This window comes from Anarrhichthys ocellatus, unplaced genomic scaffold (assembly GCF_004355925.1).
Source record: "Anarrhichthys ocellatus isolate YVR2014 unplaced genomic scaffold, GSC_Weel_1.0 scaffold24, whole genome shotgun sequence".
Lineage (NCBI taxonomy): Eukaryota > Metazoa > Chordata > Actinopteri > Perciformes > Anarhichadidae > Anarrhichthys > Anarrhichthys ocellatus.
This window is the reverse complement of record NW_022280054.1, coordinates 9,547,886-9,566,390: the sequence shown is the minus strand read 5'-3', so window position 1 is coordinate 9,566,390 and position 18,505 is coordinate 9,547,886. Positions and strand designations below refer to the sequence as shown.

General features: G+C 40.8%; 2 protein-coding genes and 1 long non-coding RNA gene across 3 annotated transcripts in view; all 3 read right to left on the bottom strand.

Moving 5' to 3' along the window:
• igsf11 (immunoglobulin superfamily member 11) overlaps nucleotides 1–9,014 on the bottom strand; it is an 87,682-nt gene extending 78,668 nt beyond the window's left edge. The window contains exon 1 of the mRNA XM_031860469.1: nucleotides 8,291–9,014. Coding sequence (XP_031716329.1) covers nucleotides 8,291–8,351 — 61 coding nt within the window. The 5' untranslated portion in view covers nucleotides 8,352–9,014. The remainder of the gene's footprint in view (nucleotides 1–8,290) is intronic.
• Nucleotides 9,015–13,523: 4,509 nt separating this feature from the next.
• LOC116390617 (uncharacterized) lies at nucleotides 13,524–14,842 on the bottom strand. Its single transcript, XR_004213183.1, has 4 exons — nucleotides 14,815–14,842; nucleotides 14,507–14,523; nucleotides 14,144–14,299; nucleotides 13,524–13,728 (listed from the first exon to the last, which is right to left on the bottom strand). It is a non-coding gene; the product is annotated as an uncharacterized LOC116390617 (long non-coding RNA).
• A 1,177-nt stretch (nucleotides 14,843–16,019) lies between these two features.
• LOC116391079 (protein PXR1-like) lies at nucleotides 16,020–18,291 on the bottom strand. The gene is made up of 4 exons (XM_031861331.1): nucleotides 18,230–18,291; nucleotides 17,898–17,977; nucleotides 17,371–17,652; nucleotides 16,020–16,242 (listed from the first exon to the last, which is right to left on the bottom strand). Exons 1-4 carry the CDS (start codon nucleotides 18,249–18,251, stop codon nucleotides 16,237–16,239), a joined length of 390 nt encoding a protein of 129 aa, XP_031717191.1. The 5' UTR covers nucleotides 18,252–18,291; the 3' UTR covers nucleotides 16,020–16,236.
• Nucleotides 18,292–18,505: the final 214 nt, after the last annotated feature.

Here is an 18,505-nt window from a genome sequence, read left to right as displayed (position 1 = left end):
GAGAGAGAGAGAGAGAGAGAGAGAGAGAGAGAGAGAGAGAGAGAGAGTGTGAGAACGAGGCAAAGGGAAGCAAAACACAAATAGAGGGATGAGTGAGGTTGGAGGGAAATGTGGAAGGACACAAGAGAGAAAGGGAACTTGGACCTGTATTCTGAAGGATTGAGACCTGAGAGAGAGAGAGCAGAAGACACAAGTGAGAGAGTATGGCTGTGGGGCGCTGTGCCAAAGAGGGACTTATAATGAAACTGCTGAGAACTGATGCACAACCTTTCCTAAAGGGAGCGACTCAGGCAGTTAACACATATTTACTGAGAGCCAAAGTGTGTCACACCAAGAGCTCGCCTTCCACTCCTGCAGGGAGATCTCATTTCTGAGTCCCAACTAACCAGATAGTAACACTGTAGTGTGGTGCTGACCCAACATTAAGAGCAATAGGCTATGTGGGATTAGCTGTACACTCACTATAGTTGGTTTTATTGGAATTTATGTGAAAAAGTGTATATTTTGCCTTTTTTGTCTTCCAAATAACAAACCTGTGAGTTTGTTTTCTTTTGTTTTTGACTTACTTAATCAGCTTCAGCTCTGTTTGTATTTCTTGTTCATAGATTTTGAGAGTAGAGACATTGAGCTAGATTAAAAGAGCAAAAGCACTGCCTTATCCCCCAACAGCCAGTTTATGAATTACCTATGGCTGTGAAAAGCCCTGGGCATATTTAATGCAGGAGAATCTGTCCCCTTTTTCCCTTTGTTCCCCTCTGTTCTCTTCAGTATTCTGCATTTTCCCTCCATTAGCAGACGTGAGCGTCAGGACGACAGGCAAAGGGTTTCAAATTAAATTCATCTGCTCACCCTGATCACATGGACACACCAAGCTTAACATGTTGCTGCCAGAGGGATACAAACATGATTTAGAAAATGTACACAAACACAAAGGAAAAAATGTATATACAGAAGCAAACGCTGACTAGTTCTCCATCTTTTTTGATACAACGCCATGTCGGAGACCTCTGACCCTCGGAAGCTTTTAAAAACTGAACAGAGAGAAGTCATTTCTGTAGGTGCTCTCAACCAGCTAACAGCTAAAGGTAGCCATTACAGAAGAGCGCAGACAACCCATTCTGTGCGACAGTGAGCAATTTACAAAATTACATTCCTAGTATGAAATTACCTACAGTGTATTTTTGGAGCCTGCACAATTATCTGGTCAAGACAACTCAATGGACCGCCATGCAGACAAAGCAGGTCACAGGATCTGCATTATCTCTCAGTGCGACACAAGCGAGTTCAGCTGCCGGGTTCATCAAGTACTGTAAGGTCATTTAGTCGCGGTGTGGATCAATTAACAATCAATTTCAAATTAGTGATGCAAGGCCACAGTACTCCAGGGACTACAGTTGAAAATACCTATATATAGTCCTTGCTTCAGGACTCGCTCGTGTCAGAAAACTGAAACCACCCGTCCTTCCTCTCAGCATGCTGTAAATCCAGCTCCCACTACGATATTTCCTGTAGCTGTCTGTCTGCTTGCCTCCTCTGGAAGCAGTGAGATATTTGTTTTTGTATATATAACACTTTAGTGCAGTGGGATCTGTAACCCTGACCCTGTCAGTGCTCCTCCCGCTGTCTTGTGTTTTTACTTGTGCAGGTTGCCTGCAGGTAGAGATGGGCAGTGCCATCTAAGGTGTGATGGGCCTTGGTTATTTCGGCTGGCTTCTCATTCTGTTTGTCTCTCTCACCATGATGATCTAACCTTTTGGATTACAAGCACACCTGACCTACAGACTACAGATTCCTTTCTCATGTTTTTGTCTTAGTCTAAAATAAAATGTTGTTTAAATCTCTTTAAATCTTGTGTGGTCTTCCACTTTCTGATTTCGGGATGAAAACGCAATGTTGATATTGTTAACATTACTTATACGTACATGCTTTCTCGTGATATTGTTTAGATTGTTTCACTCTGAAAAAAATAGATAAATAAAAATAAAAAAGTAAGAGCACATGTCTGTAGGTAACATGAGAACATGATTTCATAATTTTCAGGGAATCAATTTGCAATTATAGGAAACAAATTAAGTGATTTGAGGGTATGAATTACAAATTTGGGATAATAATGAATCAAAAAACATGTAGCCGATACCTTCTTGGCTTTAAACAATTTTTTAAGTTTTTGAAAGATTTCCCATTTATTTCCAAAAGGTTTGACTGACCAAGTCAAAATGCTATTCCCTCTATATGCATAAAAAAGAACAGGAAGCCTGAAGTTTCCTTTCATCTTAACATTAAGCTCACTGGAGAGCTTGAATCTTCCTCATAAGACAAACTGAGTGTCTAGAACCTGATGATTCCTGATTGGTTGATCAAACTGATGAGGTCATTACAGTCCAGGGGAAACCTTGATCCTTTGGGATCCACAGTAATCTATTTGTCTGGGGAATATGAGATCCCAGACGCACACGATCAACTTAACGACGCTCTGGCAGACACTGATTGAGAGCAGCAGTATATCACACACACTATGAGGGTAATGTTGGGGGTTTTGTAAAACAATGAACGTAACCCTTTCATTGTTGCCGACGTGAGAGTGAGCAGGTGCCAGCATTATTTCTCTCATGTTTGTGAAGGATAAATAAAGTATGAACAGGACCTTTAGTCAAGTGCAAAGTGTAGCTTTTAGATGCTGGCACATACATATTTTGGGTGGAATGTTATTAATGTTAGAAAACTGTTTGGAAACAGGTTTAAATTGATAACTTTTCTGATATGGATGTAATATTGCGAAGGATCTTGAGCGTCTCAACAATAATTATTCTGTCGGAGTGGAAAACCCCAATGTGAGACTGTAGTTGATGGTGCTCGATAGAGTAAACTTTAATGTCCAAAATTTGTCTTGGGTGCCAATTTCCCTTCAGGAAGTCTGACTCACACTCATGACTTTCCTCGGATTCATGGGATGAAAGAGACTTTCTTTTCACTCCCTTTGTTCATTCTGAGCCTTTGAGACAACCCTTAATAGTAAGTAACTGTTATACATGAATTTGTTATGCACATAAGCAGAAAACTAAAACTCATTGATAGTTACAGAGAGTTGAACATTTGTTTTTTTACCATATGACACTCATCAAAACTCTATTATGCTCTATTGTACTCTATTATCTTAATGTTACATCTGCATGTACCAAATGTCTGCCGAGCTACTCGTGTAATGAAGGAGTCCTGTCAGCAAAGGTCCTGTCAAACCTCAAGAGCCAGCCAAGCAAAACTGCTCATTTCAGGGAGAGTATCTTCAGGGTGCCACGACAGGAGGAAGACATCCGCTTTAAATATGTATAAGCCCAGGGCGCTTCTCTCTCACACACACACACACACATACACACACACACTCACTCGAAAGGTAAATCAATTTAAAGATGGTTTCAACCGAATGGTGCAATCTGTCACAGTATGTAACAGACCAAAATACTGTTTTATATGCATTAAGCGTGTAGATTGAGTTATGCTTGGTGGTCTTGTCAACAGACTGTGTAAAATAAATGGACGAAGCCACCGTGACATCACCCGTTAAACCTTAAAGCATAACCTGCTTTACGGTCTGTTTTACTCTAAAGGGGCGATAATGTACTAAAAGACTTCTATACAGAGAGATTTATTTTTGCAACCAGAGGAGTTGCCCCCTGATGGCCATTAGAAGGAATGCAAGTTTTAAGTACTTCAGCATTGGTTTCACTTTTCAGGACAGGTGGCCACATCCACTTCTTTTATACGGTCCATCGTCTTGCACTGGACTTCCCTCCTGCACCACACATACAAAGCATTGTTGCGGGACTGCAGTGATTCATTTTGCATGCTTGAGTTATAAAGTGGAGGTGTTGCCTTTTCCAGGTCCTGATGTTTAACTAACATCAGGTTTCATAATAGCACTATTATCACACTACCTCCATGGAGAACTTATCTTACCGCTCAGGGCAATTATCTCTTTGTGGCTCCAACATACTGAGATGAATCTGCGTATTGCAGTACTGCAACACACATTTTTACTGTAACTGTCTTGATTCACTGATGAAAATGTAAAATAAAAGTTGAAAAGTGCTGCACACTTTGTTCATCTAAAATGAATGAATTGTCACTGAAAAGCAAAGTGTTTGCCACTCTAAGTGTTACAGATGACTAACCTGGATCTAAAACAGGTTTGACACGCATACTACCTGTCCATGGATCAGCTTCTGTTTTGATAAGCAGCCCCCTGCTTCCTTTTTAAATCATTTAACCCAAATGCAGTTAAAAACATAGCTGATAACATTTCAGCTTCAACAAGCATCACGCTGCTCCCCACACACTCATGATCCACTCATGCTTCCCTCGTTTGCTCCTCTGATTAAAAAGGTACAACCAACCCCAAAACCTCAAAGCCCCAAACCTCTGTGAACTGACCATCAGATGTTTGCTTCAGATGCTTGGCCAACTGCCATGCAGCAGCCTGTGGACTCTTTGGGGCCTAGTTTAATGTGTGCTTAAGAGACCGTGGGACCGGGCGAATGCTGCGCTCTCCTCCTCCAAATATCTGCCCATCATTTATTCATTCACACTCCCAGGATGGCCGCATGCCGCCATCATCTGAGGAGCCCGTCGTCTGAAGTCGTCTGTCGCTCAAACATACACACGCACATGCACTTTGCAAGCGGTCCCAGGGGTCTTTTAATTTTTTGAGAAGCTATTTTTAGTTAGAGAAATAATCGAGGTGGAAAGTTCCATCTGTCCAACACTCTTGTTCCAGCTGCTCCTTTTTAGCAGCAGGCGGAAAGAGGAGGGGGAAAAAAACACGCTACTTATCAGATAAAACTGACACAGACGGGATTTTCCGTCATATGCGTTCTGCATTAGCAGGATTTTTAGACTGAGAGGCATGCTCTAAGTTGGATGCTAGGTGCATCACGTCAAAACAACAACAACAACAAAAACTGCAAGATCGCCAGAGGTTACAAGCTGAGCTGTGTAGCTCTCTCCACCTCCTTAACACTTGTTCTTCTCTTTTCAAAGCTCTTGTCGGTTTCTCTCATCTGTCATCCGGCAATTGTTTAAAAGAAAAATAGAAACATAATTTTGGTAATTTGCAGATTTATGATGGGTTTGTTGTATTTAGTTATTGAATGTAGGTTTTGAAATAACTTTTTTCAAATTTCCAAAAATTTTGCCCAGCTTTTACCTCAACTGCTGCAACTCCCCAAAACCATCCTCACTGACACTATGAACCCATCATATTTGAACAAATTGATTGAGATGTAATCAGCAAACTGAGCAAAGGAGACCATGTAAACAACAATCAGACCAGGCATGCTATATCATTTCATACCTGGACTTTTAGCCGATCCACAAAGGTTAAGAAGCTCACACAGAAAGTGGAGAAGGGAGCTGGTCTAAGTTCAGCTTTGATGCAGACATGAATGCCCTGAATGTCAATGAGCTAAAAAATAAAAACATTCCATGTTGTCTTTTATTTATGCTTGAGTGCTCCTCGTCCTCCCTGGACTCTTCATTTCAAACATACAGAACAGTGGGATTGAAGTCTGGAGGCTAATCCAAACATTTCACTCTATGCAAATCTGAAATGTTCTATATATATATATATATATATATATTATGCAGACAAGCAAAACAAACAGTCATTGTTGAAGAGTTCAGAGCCACCACCTCTGCTTGAATTTAATTTACTAAAATTGATTGAACCTCCGGATCAGTCCCTGCAACACCCTTGAGGGTTGTTCGGGGTGAATCGTTAAATCGGGGCATCATGGACAGAGCCGCTCTGTGTTGGTATCGCCATGGGGGTTCGTTGTGACAACAGCTGAACCAATCAGTTTATTAGCATAGAGCCTCCACTGTTTATTCTTTCAACTTCTACAAACTTCCTCCAAATGTTTTCAGCACTGCACATCTGAACGGCCCAATATTCCTTCACTGTGTGGCTGTAAGATTTCTAAATGATAGAATATTTATGTGTGACTGGGGAGGGTTGATGGCAGCAGAATGTCATGGCATGTCCTCCAACTGATGATAAGTACACGTACAAACTTGGTGGTTGACGCATGTCCAAGTCATTTATTTATTTGACTTCTTCCTGTCATAGTTGCTCACAATTTTCTACTCTTCAAAACTTTCCTCTTTTCACCTCCTTTTAAATGTTGAGTGGTACGTCAGCTACAAATGCATAGGGCTGTGGCTCAGTGGATAGAGTGGGTCGTACTTTAACGACAAGGAGACGTGGTTCGATCCCCAGCTTCTACTGTCCGCATGTCAGAGTGTCCTTGAGCAAGACACAGAACCCCAAAAAGCTCCACAGGAGCAGGAGCCCTCTGCTCCTGGGGTTTAAGTAATGTCTGCATTAAAGCCAAAAAAACACGCTTTTTTGTCAAACAGATAGAGATTTTGTTAAAAATGGAACTTTTCCGGTCTCACTGTGCAATAACCAAAACAATCCGTTGTCCGCTAACACATTGAACAGATCAGATCAATCTAGTGACAATGTCTGACATGCAAAAAGTGGAGGTTAGTACACAAAGCCAAAACAAGCACCCACAATCAATACTGACTTTGCGGCATCAGAATGTATTTATAGAAACACTGGCAGCCGTCCACCAAGACGTAAAAGTACAGAAGAAAAACTGCCCAGCGACTGCAGAATAAGCAGGCTTGTTAATAGAGCTGCTAGGCACCGACATGCTAAGCAGATTCTTCTTTCTATGAAGTCATATATACTTGAACCTTCACTCATTACAATGGCTGAGGAGTTTTTGGAATTGGATGGACATGTGAGTGACTTGGGGAGGAAAATAAAGAGTGGCCGCAATCCACAATTGTTTATTTCAAACCGGGTTTTTTTCAGACAAATCAAATAAGCTTGTGTGCATGCGTGTGTATGTGTGTGTGTGTGTGTGTGTAACCCTGAGTGAAGCTGACAAGACACCATAACACCACTCATTCCAGAGGTATACAGCTAAACAAGTGAGCAGCGGAGTGAAACACCTGGGCAATCAGGACTGAATGCAAACTCACACTGTTGTTCTGTCCAAATTGACATGTCAGGCAGACGCGTGTGTGTGTGTGTGTGTGTGTGTGTGTGTGTGTGTGTGTGTGTGCATGCGTGGCTCAGTGGAAATGCTTTGTGTGTCCTGACATGGGGCTCTAAGGGGACTAGGTTGGCATTGTCTAGCATTTTTCTGCTGTGCTTTGCCTTTTCTCAAAATAATAAAGATTTGAACACAATGTTTACTCAATTTACTCATCAGCCTATAGATCATATTTGCATTAATACATTTAAAAAATGATGCTGCTAATGTATTGTGCCATTAACCTTTTCTTTAATGGTAATTATTTTTCTTCCTAAATGCTTACCCTGAACTACAGGAGATCTCTTAAAGCATTCATAAAGAACTTATTTAACAAATGTCATCGACAAGACAAGTGTCTGACAACAAAGAGCCAACACAAACATATGAAAAACTTGCCTTCACCTCCAATACCTGTATTGTTGGATTACAAAGAACACAACTAGACTAAGAAGGAAGATAAGGTCAACAAACTATAAAGTGCCACATGCAAACACACACAATTCCCCACAGGATAGGAGGATATTGTGATTTTCCTTTGGGGTTTTCCCCTCCTAAGCTGCCTGGTCTCCATACTTCTCGGCTGGGTACCCTCCACCGTCTTTCTTTTTCAAAACACAGACTCTCTCACTGTGCCACGTTTTCATGTTTCATTTTTTTATTTTTTTTTATTTTAAAAGCAGTAATTGTACTCCTTATGTTGTGTAAGACGCGCAAAGCGATATCAGGCACGGCATGGCACATTACGGATAAGACGTGCACAATCAAAAGTGCTTTTGGGAGAGATGATACGACTTACCGGGCAAAAGTCATCCTAAATCGGTGCTTTAGTTTTTGTGGAAATGCCGGGGATTTGTCTCCCTGATCCAAACATACAGTATTAAGGAGGACGGGGGATCAAATGGACGTGGCACGCGCCCTCGGAATGGAGAGGTTGAGCTCATGGCACAATTTAATTCCAAATACATCTGTTTTTGCAGTACTGATGCGGGTGCATTGTAGTAATGATTCGTACACGTGACAGAAAATATGTAAATCCTTTGGAATATTATCCCTATAACTTATTATTGTTTTAGTGATAATATATATTTGTATTGTCATTACTATTATTTGTATGAACGCCTGTGTACGGGACGCATTGTGCTTGCAGTTGAGGATAACTACAAGTTTCCAAGTGTCACACAACTTACCCTCCATGCAGAAAATGACCATCCAGGCTATCCATAGGTCCGAGTTATGAAACTTCACCATGGTTCGTAACTGTTCAGCGACTGCTTCTCAGTTTGAACCCAGTGCCTCCTTCTTGATGAAATCTCAGCTCCGCTCAGAGTTTCCTTGAAGATAAGTAACTGTTCCTCCTGATGGCGTGAGACATGAAAGCGGTCCGGTGTTCTTTTTTTACGCAGCGCACACCAGCGACATTTCCCGAATACAACGTGAAATGTTCAGAATGAGTGGTAAAAATAACACAGAGAGCATTTCTCTCCAACGGGCACTCGTCGGTCCTTCGGGCGCTTTTCACTCCTCCTTTCCTCCCGTTCTTTGGTAGCTGCTGGTCACTCCAAGAATTTTCTTTCACAGACCTCTCCAGTCAATTTGCGCACGCTTGGGGGAAACGCAACATCCACCTGCTGGTGAACAACAATATGCCGACAGTCCCTGAAAGTGACTTACAAACAGATCAGAAACTGGCGCTCATCCCGTCCGCTAGGCGAGTCTCTCCAACGCGTCTTATTGCGCTCCATGGTTTCTCGTCTGTTCTGCTGCGGCTGAGCAGACCTGGGAGCAAATTAATCGGCATTAGAAGCTATGCAACTTCCTGTTAATTTTTATTTCAAAATAAAACACCCGAGGAGGTTTTGTCATGTGGTGGATAAAGGAAGGAGGGTCATTGGCGGCAACGGCGTTACTGTGCTCTGAAACCTTGCGCGCCGCCACGACTGCTTTTTACTGAGCCGAGCAAAGTGTTGGGCACAGTGCGCCTGCGCCGTACGCTGAACCCAGCGTCGAGCGCAGTCCGTCAGTCAGGGTTGAACCACTTCGCTCTTCTACCTGCGTGCTCCCCACACTTTTAAAAAGAAAAAAAATGTTTAATTATTTTGTGAAGTCAGTACAAGTTGTAAAAAAAAAAAAACTCTCCGAACCAACAACTTAGCAAAATGTCTCCTCCAGTCCAAGGTGAAAACAATTCACTTTACTCCACTGAAGACCGGAGGGATCCATTATAGTCAGCCAGGATTCGTCTAAGTAAATAGGGTTACAGTAAATGACTGTGAGAAACACACCTGAATTAAGTGTGCCTTTATTTTGTAGTTAAACTCTACCTGGCTTCCTGTTTTAGGCGGTGTGTCTGTGCGGCGTGACTGCGCTCACCAGCGGATGATTAAGACGAGCTCGAGCCCGGCTGTTGCTGGGAGACCGCTGACGCCAGACGTGTGAGAGAGAGGGAGAGAGAGAGAGAGAGAGAGAGAGAGAGAGAGAGAGAGAGAGAGAGGGAGAGATAGAGAGAGGGAGAGAGGGAGAGGGAGAGACGTTCGTGCCCTCCTGCGGTGCGATTCCAGAACGACAGAATAGAATTCTTTATATAGTGACTCCGTTTACACAGATAGGTGGACAACATTTTACAGTAAACAATAAGTAGGCTAGAATAGAGGATCAATAATAGAATATAATTAGACACACGACTGCATAGTTCTGCTGTTAGGGGAATAAAAAAAGACTATTTTCTGCCATAACGATACTGGAATTAATCAGCCTCTTTGATGATCGTTGCTATATTAGGCCCTACATTCTGTGTCATTTTCAAAATCTGTAATATAAAAATCAGTGCAGTGTCACTGCAACACTGGTGAGTGCTTCACTCAATCCAAGTATGTCACATATCAGAGGCAGCAAGAGAAACAGGCAAGACAAACTGCATAGAAAGTGGCATCTCTTTGTGTGTGAACGTGTGTGTTTTTATCTTAATGAATCAAATCATTGCATGTGATTTCGTAGCAAAGCTGTGACTGGACTATGTCTGGTTGCTGCACAGGTTATTAGCTGAAAAAATTATCCAAAGATCAAAAGTTTTTGGTTTGTTTTCTTCTCCAATTGTTTTTTTAGGCTTTGAGAAAGGGACAATGAAAGGCAAAGACATGATGGGGCAGTGGCCTACATCAATCCCTCCATTCTTTCTTCTGCCCTGAAGCAGTGGGCAGAAATTCACAAACGTTGAGCTGTCATTGTAGACAATTAAGCTACAAGTTAGATGATCTTAAGGATGCCCCGTGGCCTTCACATCCATACGTTCTACATGTTATGTTTGACCAATAGTCCAAAACCCCAAAATAGCCCAATCTCTTTACTATCACACAGGGCTAAGGCAAAGAAAAGTGGCAAATCACACTTGATAAAATGGAACTAAGATATAGTTTTTAAAAAATACAAAAATGATGAATCAAATATCAATACAGTTAAGATTACTTATCAGTCAATCAGCTAATCATGTCAGCTCTAGTTCCGTTTGTGCCCAAATACTGTGGTGTTTTGTGCCGTGGTGTCGTGTCTTGTGTTTTCTCCCTCCCCTGACTCGCCGCTCCAGTGAGTGATTGTATGCAGCTGATTTCAATCAATCACGAGAGAGCTGGAGAGGGCTACTGATGGGGCCACGTGGGCCGGTACACTGATGTCTGTCTCCATTGCAGACTTCAACCAGGCAACAGTAAGGCAGTAAGGTGAAAAACATGCCCTTCTGAAAATACACACACTTTTGGCACAAAAGAAACCTCATACAAGTAAGCAAATGTTGTAAATCATCCACTGATGTCTCCCTTCAATATTCCCTAAAATGAAATAAAGGTTAAAACATGATGGATGAATTGGGTTTCCTCAGCAGCCCCAGAAAGATGCACGCTTGATTTATTATTGATTCCTTTTTGAAACTGCTTCATTTTTCTTTTTTCTTCACCCGCATAAAAGATTCAAAAGACCAGAAGGAGATCCTCTGTGCTAAATGTTGTAGTTCTCTCCTCCTGACACTCCTGGCCGGAGTTCATGACAACTTCAATACTGCTGTCGGGTATGACGGGTTATCCTTTGTTTGGGGCTGCATGGTGTGTTTTTTGAGTCGTATCAGCCATTATTGAGAGGCTTCACTTACTCTACAGTGTGTCCACTGCAGTGATGGAATACAAGTTTTAATGTATTTACTCAAGCACTGTACTTGAGTACAATTATTAAGTACTTGTCCTTTACTTCCATTTTACACTGCTTTATACTTCTTTTCCTATTCCACGTTAGAGGGAAATATTGTGATTTTCCTTCTTTTTATAGAATAAAATTGCATCAACTCCTACAACCTTAAAATCAGTAATAGCAATAAAGTATATTAAGAGCTACATTTTACTTCAGTGTTTTAAATTGAGCAAAAATTTAAATGTTAAACTTTTATATGTAAGAAGAACATTTTTATGCTGTGGCTTCTTTCAATGACAAGAAATGACACGTATCCAAATAAAATGACAACATCAAACGTGATTCATTGATTTATTCTTTATCTGAAGAAAATATATTTATGTTCAAAATTTATTAAAATCAATTACAATAACAAAACAACTTTTCCTATTTATTTTTTTGTGTGTTCTGTAAATATAAATCTTCAAAATAAAACTGCTCTGATCTTCGACTGGGACTTCAAAACTGTTATTAACCTGCAAAAAGAGAGAACACTGCCATCTTGTGGCGAAGAAAACACACTTCACTTGACAGAAGAACTCGTAAAAAAAAGGCATTTTGTTGTCAGAACATTTATGTTTCTGTCACACCAATGAAAAGACACAAAGACAAGGTGGCACTAATCCACACTCCTCATTGTCAACAGAGAAGATCATAAGAGACGAACAGAGCAGTCCGTTCTCCCATGAAGCATCAGTTCTGAAATGACAAAAGGGACAGTGCTGTTACTGCAGAAAGGACACATGATTTATTAAATCACGCCTTTAAGTACTGCAGTTCCTTCAGTATCTTACAATGTAGTGGCACCAGCATGAGTCATAACACCAAAAAAACTTTACATTTTGGAGCAGGAATGTCCAGTCAGCCCATGACAGGTTTAACAGTTCACTTCCATTGAGGCGATGAGTCAACAACAACTCTTTTATGACTCCACTATCTGACCTGTTTCCCTTCTCTACCTCCCTGGGCTTGGTTCTTTACTCTTTTGCTTGGTAAACCTATTATTCATACAACGTGTTCTGTTTCCTCTGAATAAAGCTGCAACAAAGTGAGGGGAAGGTAGCTTAAAGGTGATGAGATAGTAGACGCTTGGCAGCAGGATAACATGCTAAAAATGCAGATCTGGAAGATTTTCACTTGACAACAGTGTGAGCCTTGAGCCACACACACTACCCTGCACTACAAATGCCTGTTGCTCTTCATAGACTTGAGAAATGTTGTAAAACTCAACAGAGACAAGCATTCACACTCAAGATATTCCCCCGAAATACAGTCAACGTAGATTTGAGCCTACCTGAAAAGAAAGACATAGCGACTCCTGTTTTGCGCTTTTCCAAACAATTATCCTCAGTGACACTCACAGGTAACCTGGATCAACCGTATCGTAACCATGTGACATAGCCACGCCCCCCCCCCCCCCACACACACACACACACACCCACACACACACACACTCTCCCTCTGGGTTAACTGTTTGTATTTACTTCAGGAGCTGCTTTAAAGTGCAGGCGGAGACATCAGAGTTAGGAATTATGTGCACATTACAAACCTGCACAGTGGCAACTCTGAGTAGGACAAACTATTGTGTGATGGTTGATGCTGCGTTATATTTATTTCTAGATAGATGACCTCCCTTATTACTTTTAACTTTTACTTAAAGTTGCTGTGAGTAAAGGTTTAAGGATCTAAATACTTCCACCTCTGGTCCGATGACAGTGACAGTGTCAGCCGTTACACATTCGCTGAGGTTTTCAATTTTCAATCCAAAACAACTATTTAACAATTATCAATGAGAAACGACTACATTAAATATTACCTTACAGTCATTTAGCAGATGCTTTTATCCAAAGCGACTTACAATTCAGATTCTATCACATTTCTACACCGTAAGCACAGCTACGGGAGCAATTTTGGGGTTAAGTGACACATCGACATGTGACTAGCAGAGCCGGAGCCGGGGATTGAACCGCCAACCCTCTGATTGAAGGACGGCCCTGCTATCTTAGCCACAGTCACCCCCATATGATACATTTACTTATACTTTGTTTTAATTTCTGTTTTGTCTTTTCAACAAAATTGAATAAAATCTATTACGGTGACAAACGACACTCTTAAAATATAAATCTTGAAAATAAAACTCCTTTAAAATAATTGCACTTTTAACTTTGATTGAGCTTAAAGAAATAATAACACTTCCATCTTGTGGTGAAGAAAATGCACTTTATTTTGACAGTGGAACTCTTGCATTTCGGTGGCAGAACATTTACTTCTAGGAATCAGCAGGCTTGTTTACACAAGACCAGCATGTTTCTTTGACATCAATGAAAGGACAGGAGGGAAAGTTACTTCAGACTCATTTTGTTAATAGGCAGGGTCGTAAGACACTGACAGCAGTCCGGTCTCAGCTTTATTCCTGAAATGACAAAAAGGACAACGCTGTTACTCAGAGAGGAGACATGAATTATTAATAACATCTTAAATGCCACAGCTCCTTCAGTATCTGTAGGGTATGAATCGTTGTGGCAGCAGCGTGAGGCAAAACAAACAAAAAAAAGAAAACAGCATACACACACAGGAGGGCGTGGTGTGTCACACCCATAGCTAAAACTGGTAATGTGGGTCACACCTGATGTTTACCCGGCCCCAACCTTTGAAACTAGGTTTGACAGGCATCTTACCTGCTCAGCTGCATTTTTCGACTACTTTACAGTAACTTGGGAAGACTTTGACAAAAACGCAAACCCAGCAAGGCCTAGAGTAAAGTTCATTTCTATCAAAAATGTAAATGGCAAGAGATCTCTAAAAATGAGCTGTAACATTGTGCCTACCTCATCACTGCTGGAGCCTGAAGATGAGGAGTCTGAGCCTGAGCCGGAACCTTTCCCCTCACACTTTCCATCCTTGTCCTTCTTGTCCTTCTTCTTTCCTTTGCCGCCTTTGTGACTTGACTTCTCCTTTTTGTCATGCTTCCCCTTGCATTCTCCCTAAAAACGGCAAAAAGTTTGACAGTTGAATAAATAACTGATTGTGTTTGTTTTAGTCTTAGGAATTGTTTGAGTCCAGGAATCATAATTAAGCAGATTAAAAAGACTTAATGGAAAAGGAATTTTTTTTTATTGCAGTTTTATTGCAGTCACAGAATGACTAGATTCATATACTACACTTGTGATCTACACATCCAAAGCTCTCACCTTATCCTTCTTTTTATCTGTTCAGGTCAGAATGAAAAAGTGTATCAGGTTAGAATTAAAGTGATAATAAAAAGAAGTATCCTGTGACAAAATAAAACTCTTTATACATCAAGAGAACAGCTACAAATAAAATACAGCTTGCTTAGACTTTGCTTACACATTTACATTTTTTCTAAAGCATATTAGATAATGATTAAAGTTGTCAGGTGCGAAGCATGCCTCTAAAATGCCCGTGGCTCATCAAGTGTTACCGGGAATTTAAAAAAGACAAGCATTCAAAGCCTTAGTCAACATAAATTTGAGCTTACCTGGCATTGTGTCTCCTGCTCGTGTACTTTCACAAACCCCAGTTATTACAAAGACTCAAATATAAGTACCTGGATTACCGCACCTAAACCACGCGTTTTGAACCTAACCACGCCCCCAAACCACCGCTCCGTCTGGGTTCAGTGCAGATGGAGACACACAATTATACGCACATTAGAAACCTGTACAGTGGCAAGTCTAAGCAGGGCTAATTATTGTGTGGTGTGAACAAGTCAAGGTAAATATAATTAAAGTATCCAAAGTAACAAGTAGTCATTATGAAGAATGGCCTTTTTTGAGAGTTTCATTACAGAAATATATATATTCCCCTCTGCATAAAATGGGGAAGCATTTGTAGCAGATTTCATTTCAAATATTCTGAAACACTTCCAAAATATATTATTTGGGAAGTTACGATGTTAACAGTTCCAAATAAGTAGTACTTTTATTAATAATAATATGGTGTTATTGTTGTTGCTGGGAATAAAGGGCTCCGCCTGGAGAGAAGGCTGTGACTGAACATAGCAGTATCTATAATTATGGTTTGATTAAATAATTGGGGAACAGGGTGTACTCTCTCCTTTCAACAATGAAAACTCATGTTAGAGAATGTAGAACAGCTTGTATGTCATGTCTTATAATTACCAGTGTTTATTACAGTAGAACTGAAGGAGCTCTCTCACAAACAGGGAGTGCATTTACAAGAGAATTCACTAAATCAAAAACAGGAGTATTAGATACTAAAACGTAAGACTAAAACCAAAAAGCTTTACCTTTGAGCAAGATTCACCGACTGAAATGGGTCCTTTCTCACATGCAAGGCGTAAACAAAATACAACGGCACAGGTTTACTTTAATTTGCCAACCTTTAAAATCTCCTCCACTACTGCAACAAAACACTAAACAAATGTAACCTTAGTCACCAATTGGCTAACCAGTTTTTGAAATATGATTGTATTTTGTATTACTTTTGGTGGAATGAAAATATTTTTCACTCCACTACATTTATCCAACAGTGACTTTTTTTTTTAAAACCACAATTGATTTCTGTTTATTTTTCTAAAGCGAAAGGTTTTCTGGTTTGTTATCTCAACAAAATGTATTACAATCACTTATAACGACAAACATCGTGTTTGTGTTTTGTACTCTTAAAATATAAATCTGCACTCCTATGTTATGGTGAAATAAACACACTTGACAACAGAACTTGATGGGAAAAAGAAGTGTTCAAACATTTATTTTTGTGAATCGGCAGATTCATTTACACATCACAATATAATAGAAATATACTTTATTCATCCCCAAGGCCAAATTTGTCAAAATGCAAGGACAGGAAGGGGAGTTGGTACAACTGCACATCGTCATTTTGTTAAATAGACAAGATGATAAGAGACTAACAGAGCAGTCCATTCTCCCAGGAAGCATCATTCCTGTAATGACAAAAAAAGGACAATGATGTTACTTCAGAAAGGGCCGGAAACGTAAAGCTAAGACCCTTCCCTATTTACAGTGCAACTCTTTGTACTTAAGGTGTACCAGCACAGTATGTTCTGATACATAGGCCGACACGTAGGTACGAGGGAACAACTTGTGATGTCAGGTAATGAGGGTGTGACAATGTGGGAACTGAATAAAAATGTATACTGTAGGTATTTTTAAAGTATACATTTAGGCACCAGGTACTTCTTCAAATATCACGGCCAGCATGATCATCCTCGAGAGGTCCAGGTCACAAAGGTCCACCATCAACAGCTGCTGTTGTTGCTGTTGTTGTTGAGGGACACTTTGGAAATGATTTGCATATTGTATGTGGTTTTGGCATTAGGTGTGCTCCTCCCTTTTCCCTCACTTCACATCTAGTTCCATCGCAGCCTATCCATCATTATGTACTGTGCGGGTGTACCGTTAGTCCAAATACTCACACTGTAAGCTGTATTCTAAAGTGCTGCTGCAGAAAGAATACATGATTTATTAAAAAGCATCGTAAATGCCACAGCACCTTCTGTACCTTTAATGTATGAATCGTCAGATTCAACATAACAGCAGTTCACTGTCATGGAGACGATGAGTCAACAACAGCTCTTTTATGACTCCACTATCTGACCCTTTTCCCCCACCCTGAGGCTCGGTTCTTTACCCTTTTGCTTCTGTCATTTGCGTGGTAAACCTATTCATACAAATACGACCGACATGCTCTGTTCGGTTTCCTCTGAATAAAGCTGAAACAAAGACAGAAGTTTGGCTGCATGAACAACATGAGCTATAAATAACACAGCACACACAAACCAGTGAGGTGTGTCACACCTGATTAAAACTGGTACCTTGTTCTACGCACACCGACCTTTGGCGTGAGGTGTGATGGGTGTGTTACCTGTTGAGCTGCATTTTATTGCTTTTGAGCGATTGAAAGGTCTTGAGGTCAACAAACAACGGAAGTGTATCGTGGGAACACTTATACAAACTGAACACTGGGAGGTGATTAAAGTCTGTGTTAAATTCTATATTAAAAATTGAATTAGCAAGAAATCTCTTAAAATGAACTGCACAGTTTGGCCTACCTCATCACTGCTGGAGGATCCGCCTGAGGAGGATGATGAGGATGAGGATTCGGATCCTGATTTCTTTCCTTCACAATGTTCACTTCTCTTCTTGTCCTTCTTCTTGTGTTCTCGGCAGTGTCCGTCCTTGTACTTTTTGTCGGACTTGTGCTTTTTGTCGGACTTGTCGCCTTTGTCAGACTTGTCGCCTTTGTCAGACTTGTGCTTTTTGTCGGACTTGTCGCCTTTGTCAGACTTGTGCTTTTTGTCGGACTTGTCGCCTTTGTCAGACTTGCTGCCCTCCTAAAAATGACAAAAGCTGACTTTGAATAAATCATTGATTGCGTTGGGTTAGTCTTAAGGGTTGAAGGGACATGAAGCAGATTTAACAGAAGCAGTTGCTGTAAACAAAAACAAAAACAACAAAAAAAACAGCTGAAATCACAAGTAGTTGCAAAGTATTACTCCTCAGTACCTGGAGAAGCTCTTGTGCGTATCACCTAGCCTGCATACGCATCTTTGTTATGTACACATACAAAACCACATACCTTATCCTTGTTCCAGAGCCAAGTAATCTCATCCTTCTGAGCTTCTCCCTTCTTCACCTCTTCTTCCTCCCCACCTAAAGCTGCACACGCGCAAAAGAGACAATTGGTAAACAAAATCCTAGTGACAAAAGCAAACTCTTTACACAACAGCAGTACAGCTAATAGTCTTTGGTTTCACTCTTTTTGTTTGGTAACGCATACATCAGATAATTTACCTGCCACGTAGGAGACCTGAAGCTGGCCTAAAATACCTGTTGCTCTTCAATTAGCTTAGAATTAGACTAACATTCAAAGTCTTCCTCCTAAAATAGTCAACATAAAGTTGAGCCTACCTGAACACAGATCGAAAGACATCGGGACTCCTTTTCGTGCTGCGCGCTTCACCAAACAAATGAGACTCACTCACAAGACACAGGAGACCTGGGATTGACAGCACCTGAAACACGTGACCCAAAACACGCCCCCCAACCACCGCTCCCGCTGGGTTCAACATTCACCTGCATGTCACATGGCCTTCACATTCACTGGAGAAGTTTTCCAATGCAGGCTGAGAATACAGAGTTGCAAAATGTTTAAGGCTGTGTAGGTTGTTGAATCCCCTCTAGGGG

Excerpts from the sequence above, each read along its gene's own strand:
- LOC116391079 (XM_031861331.1), bottom strand. The coding sequence starts at position 18,251 with ATGTCTTTCGATCTGTGTTCAG. Across the intron at positions 17,978-18,229 it reads GTCTTTCGATCTGTGTTCAG|CTTTAGGTGGGGAGGAAGAA; the intron begins GTAGGCTCAACT and ends GCGCGTGTGCAG. Across the intron at positions 17,653-17,897 it reads GGCTCTGGAACAAGGATAAG|GAGGGCAGCAAGTCTGACAA; the intron begins GTATGTGGTTTT and ends TGTCATTTTTAG.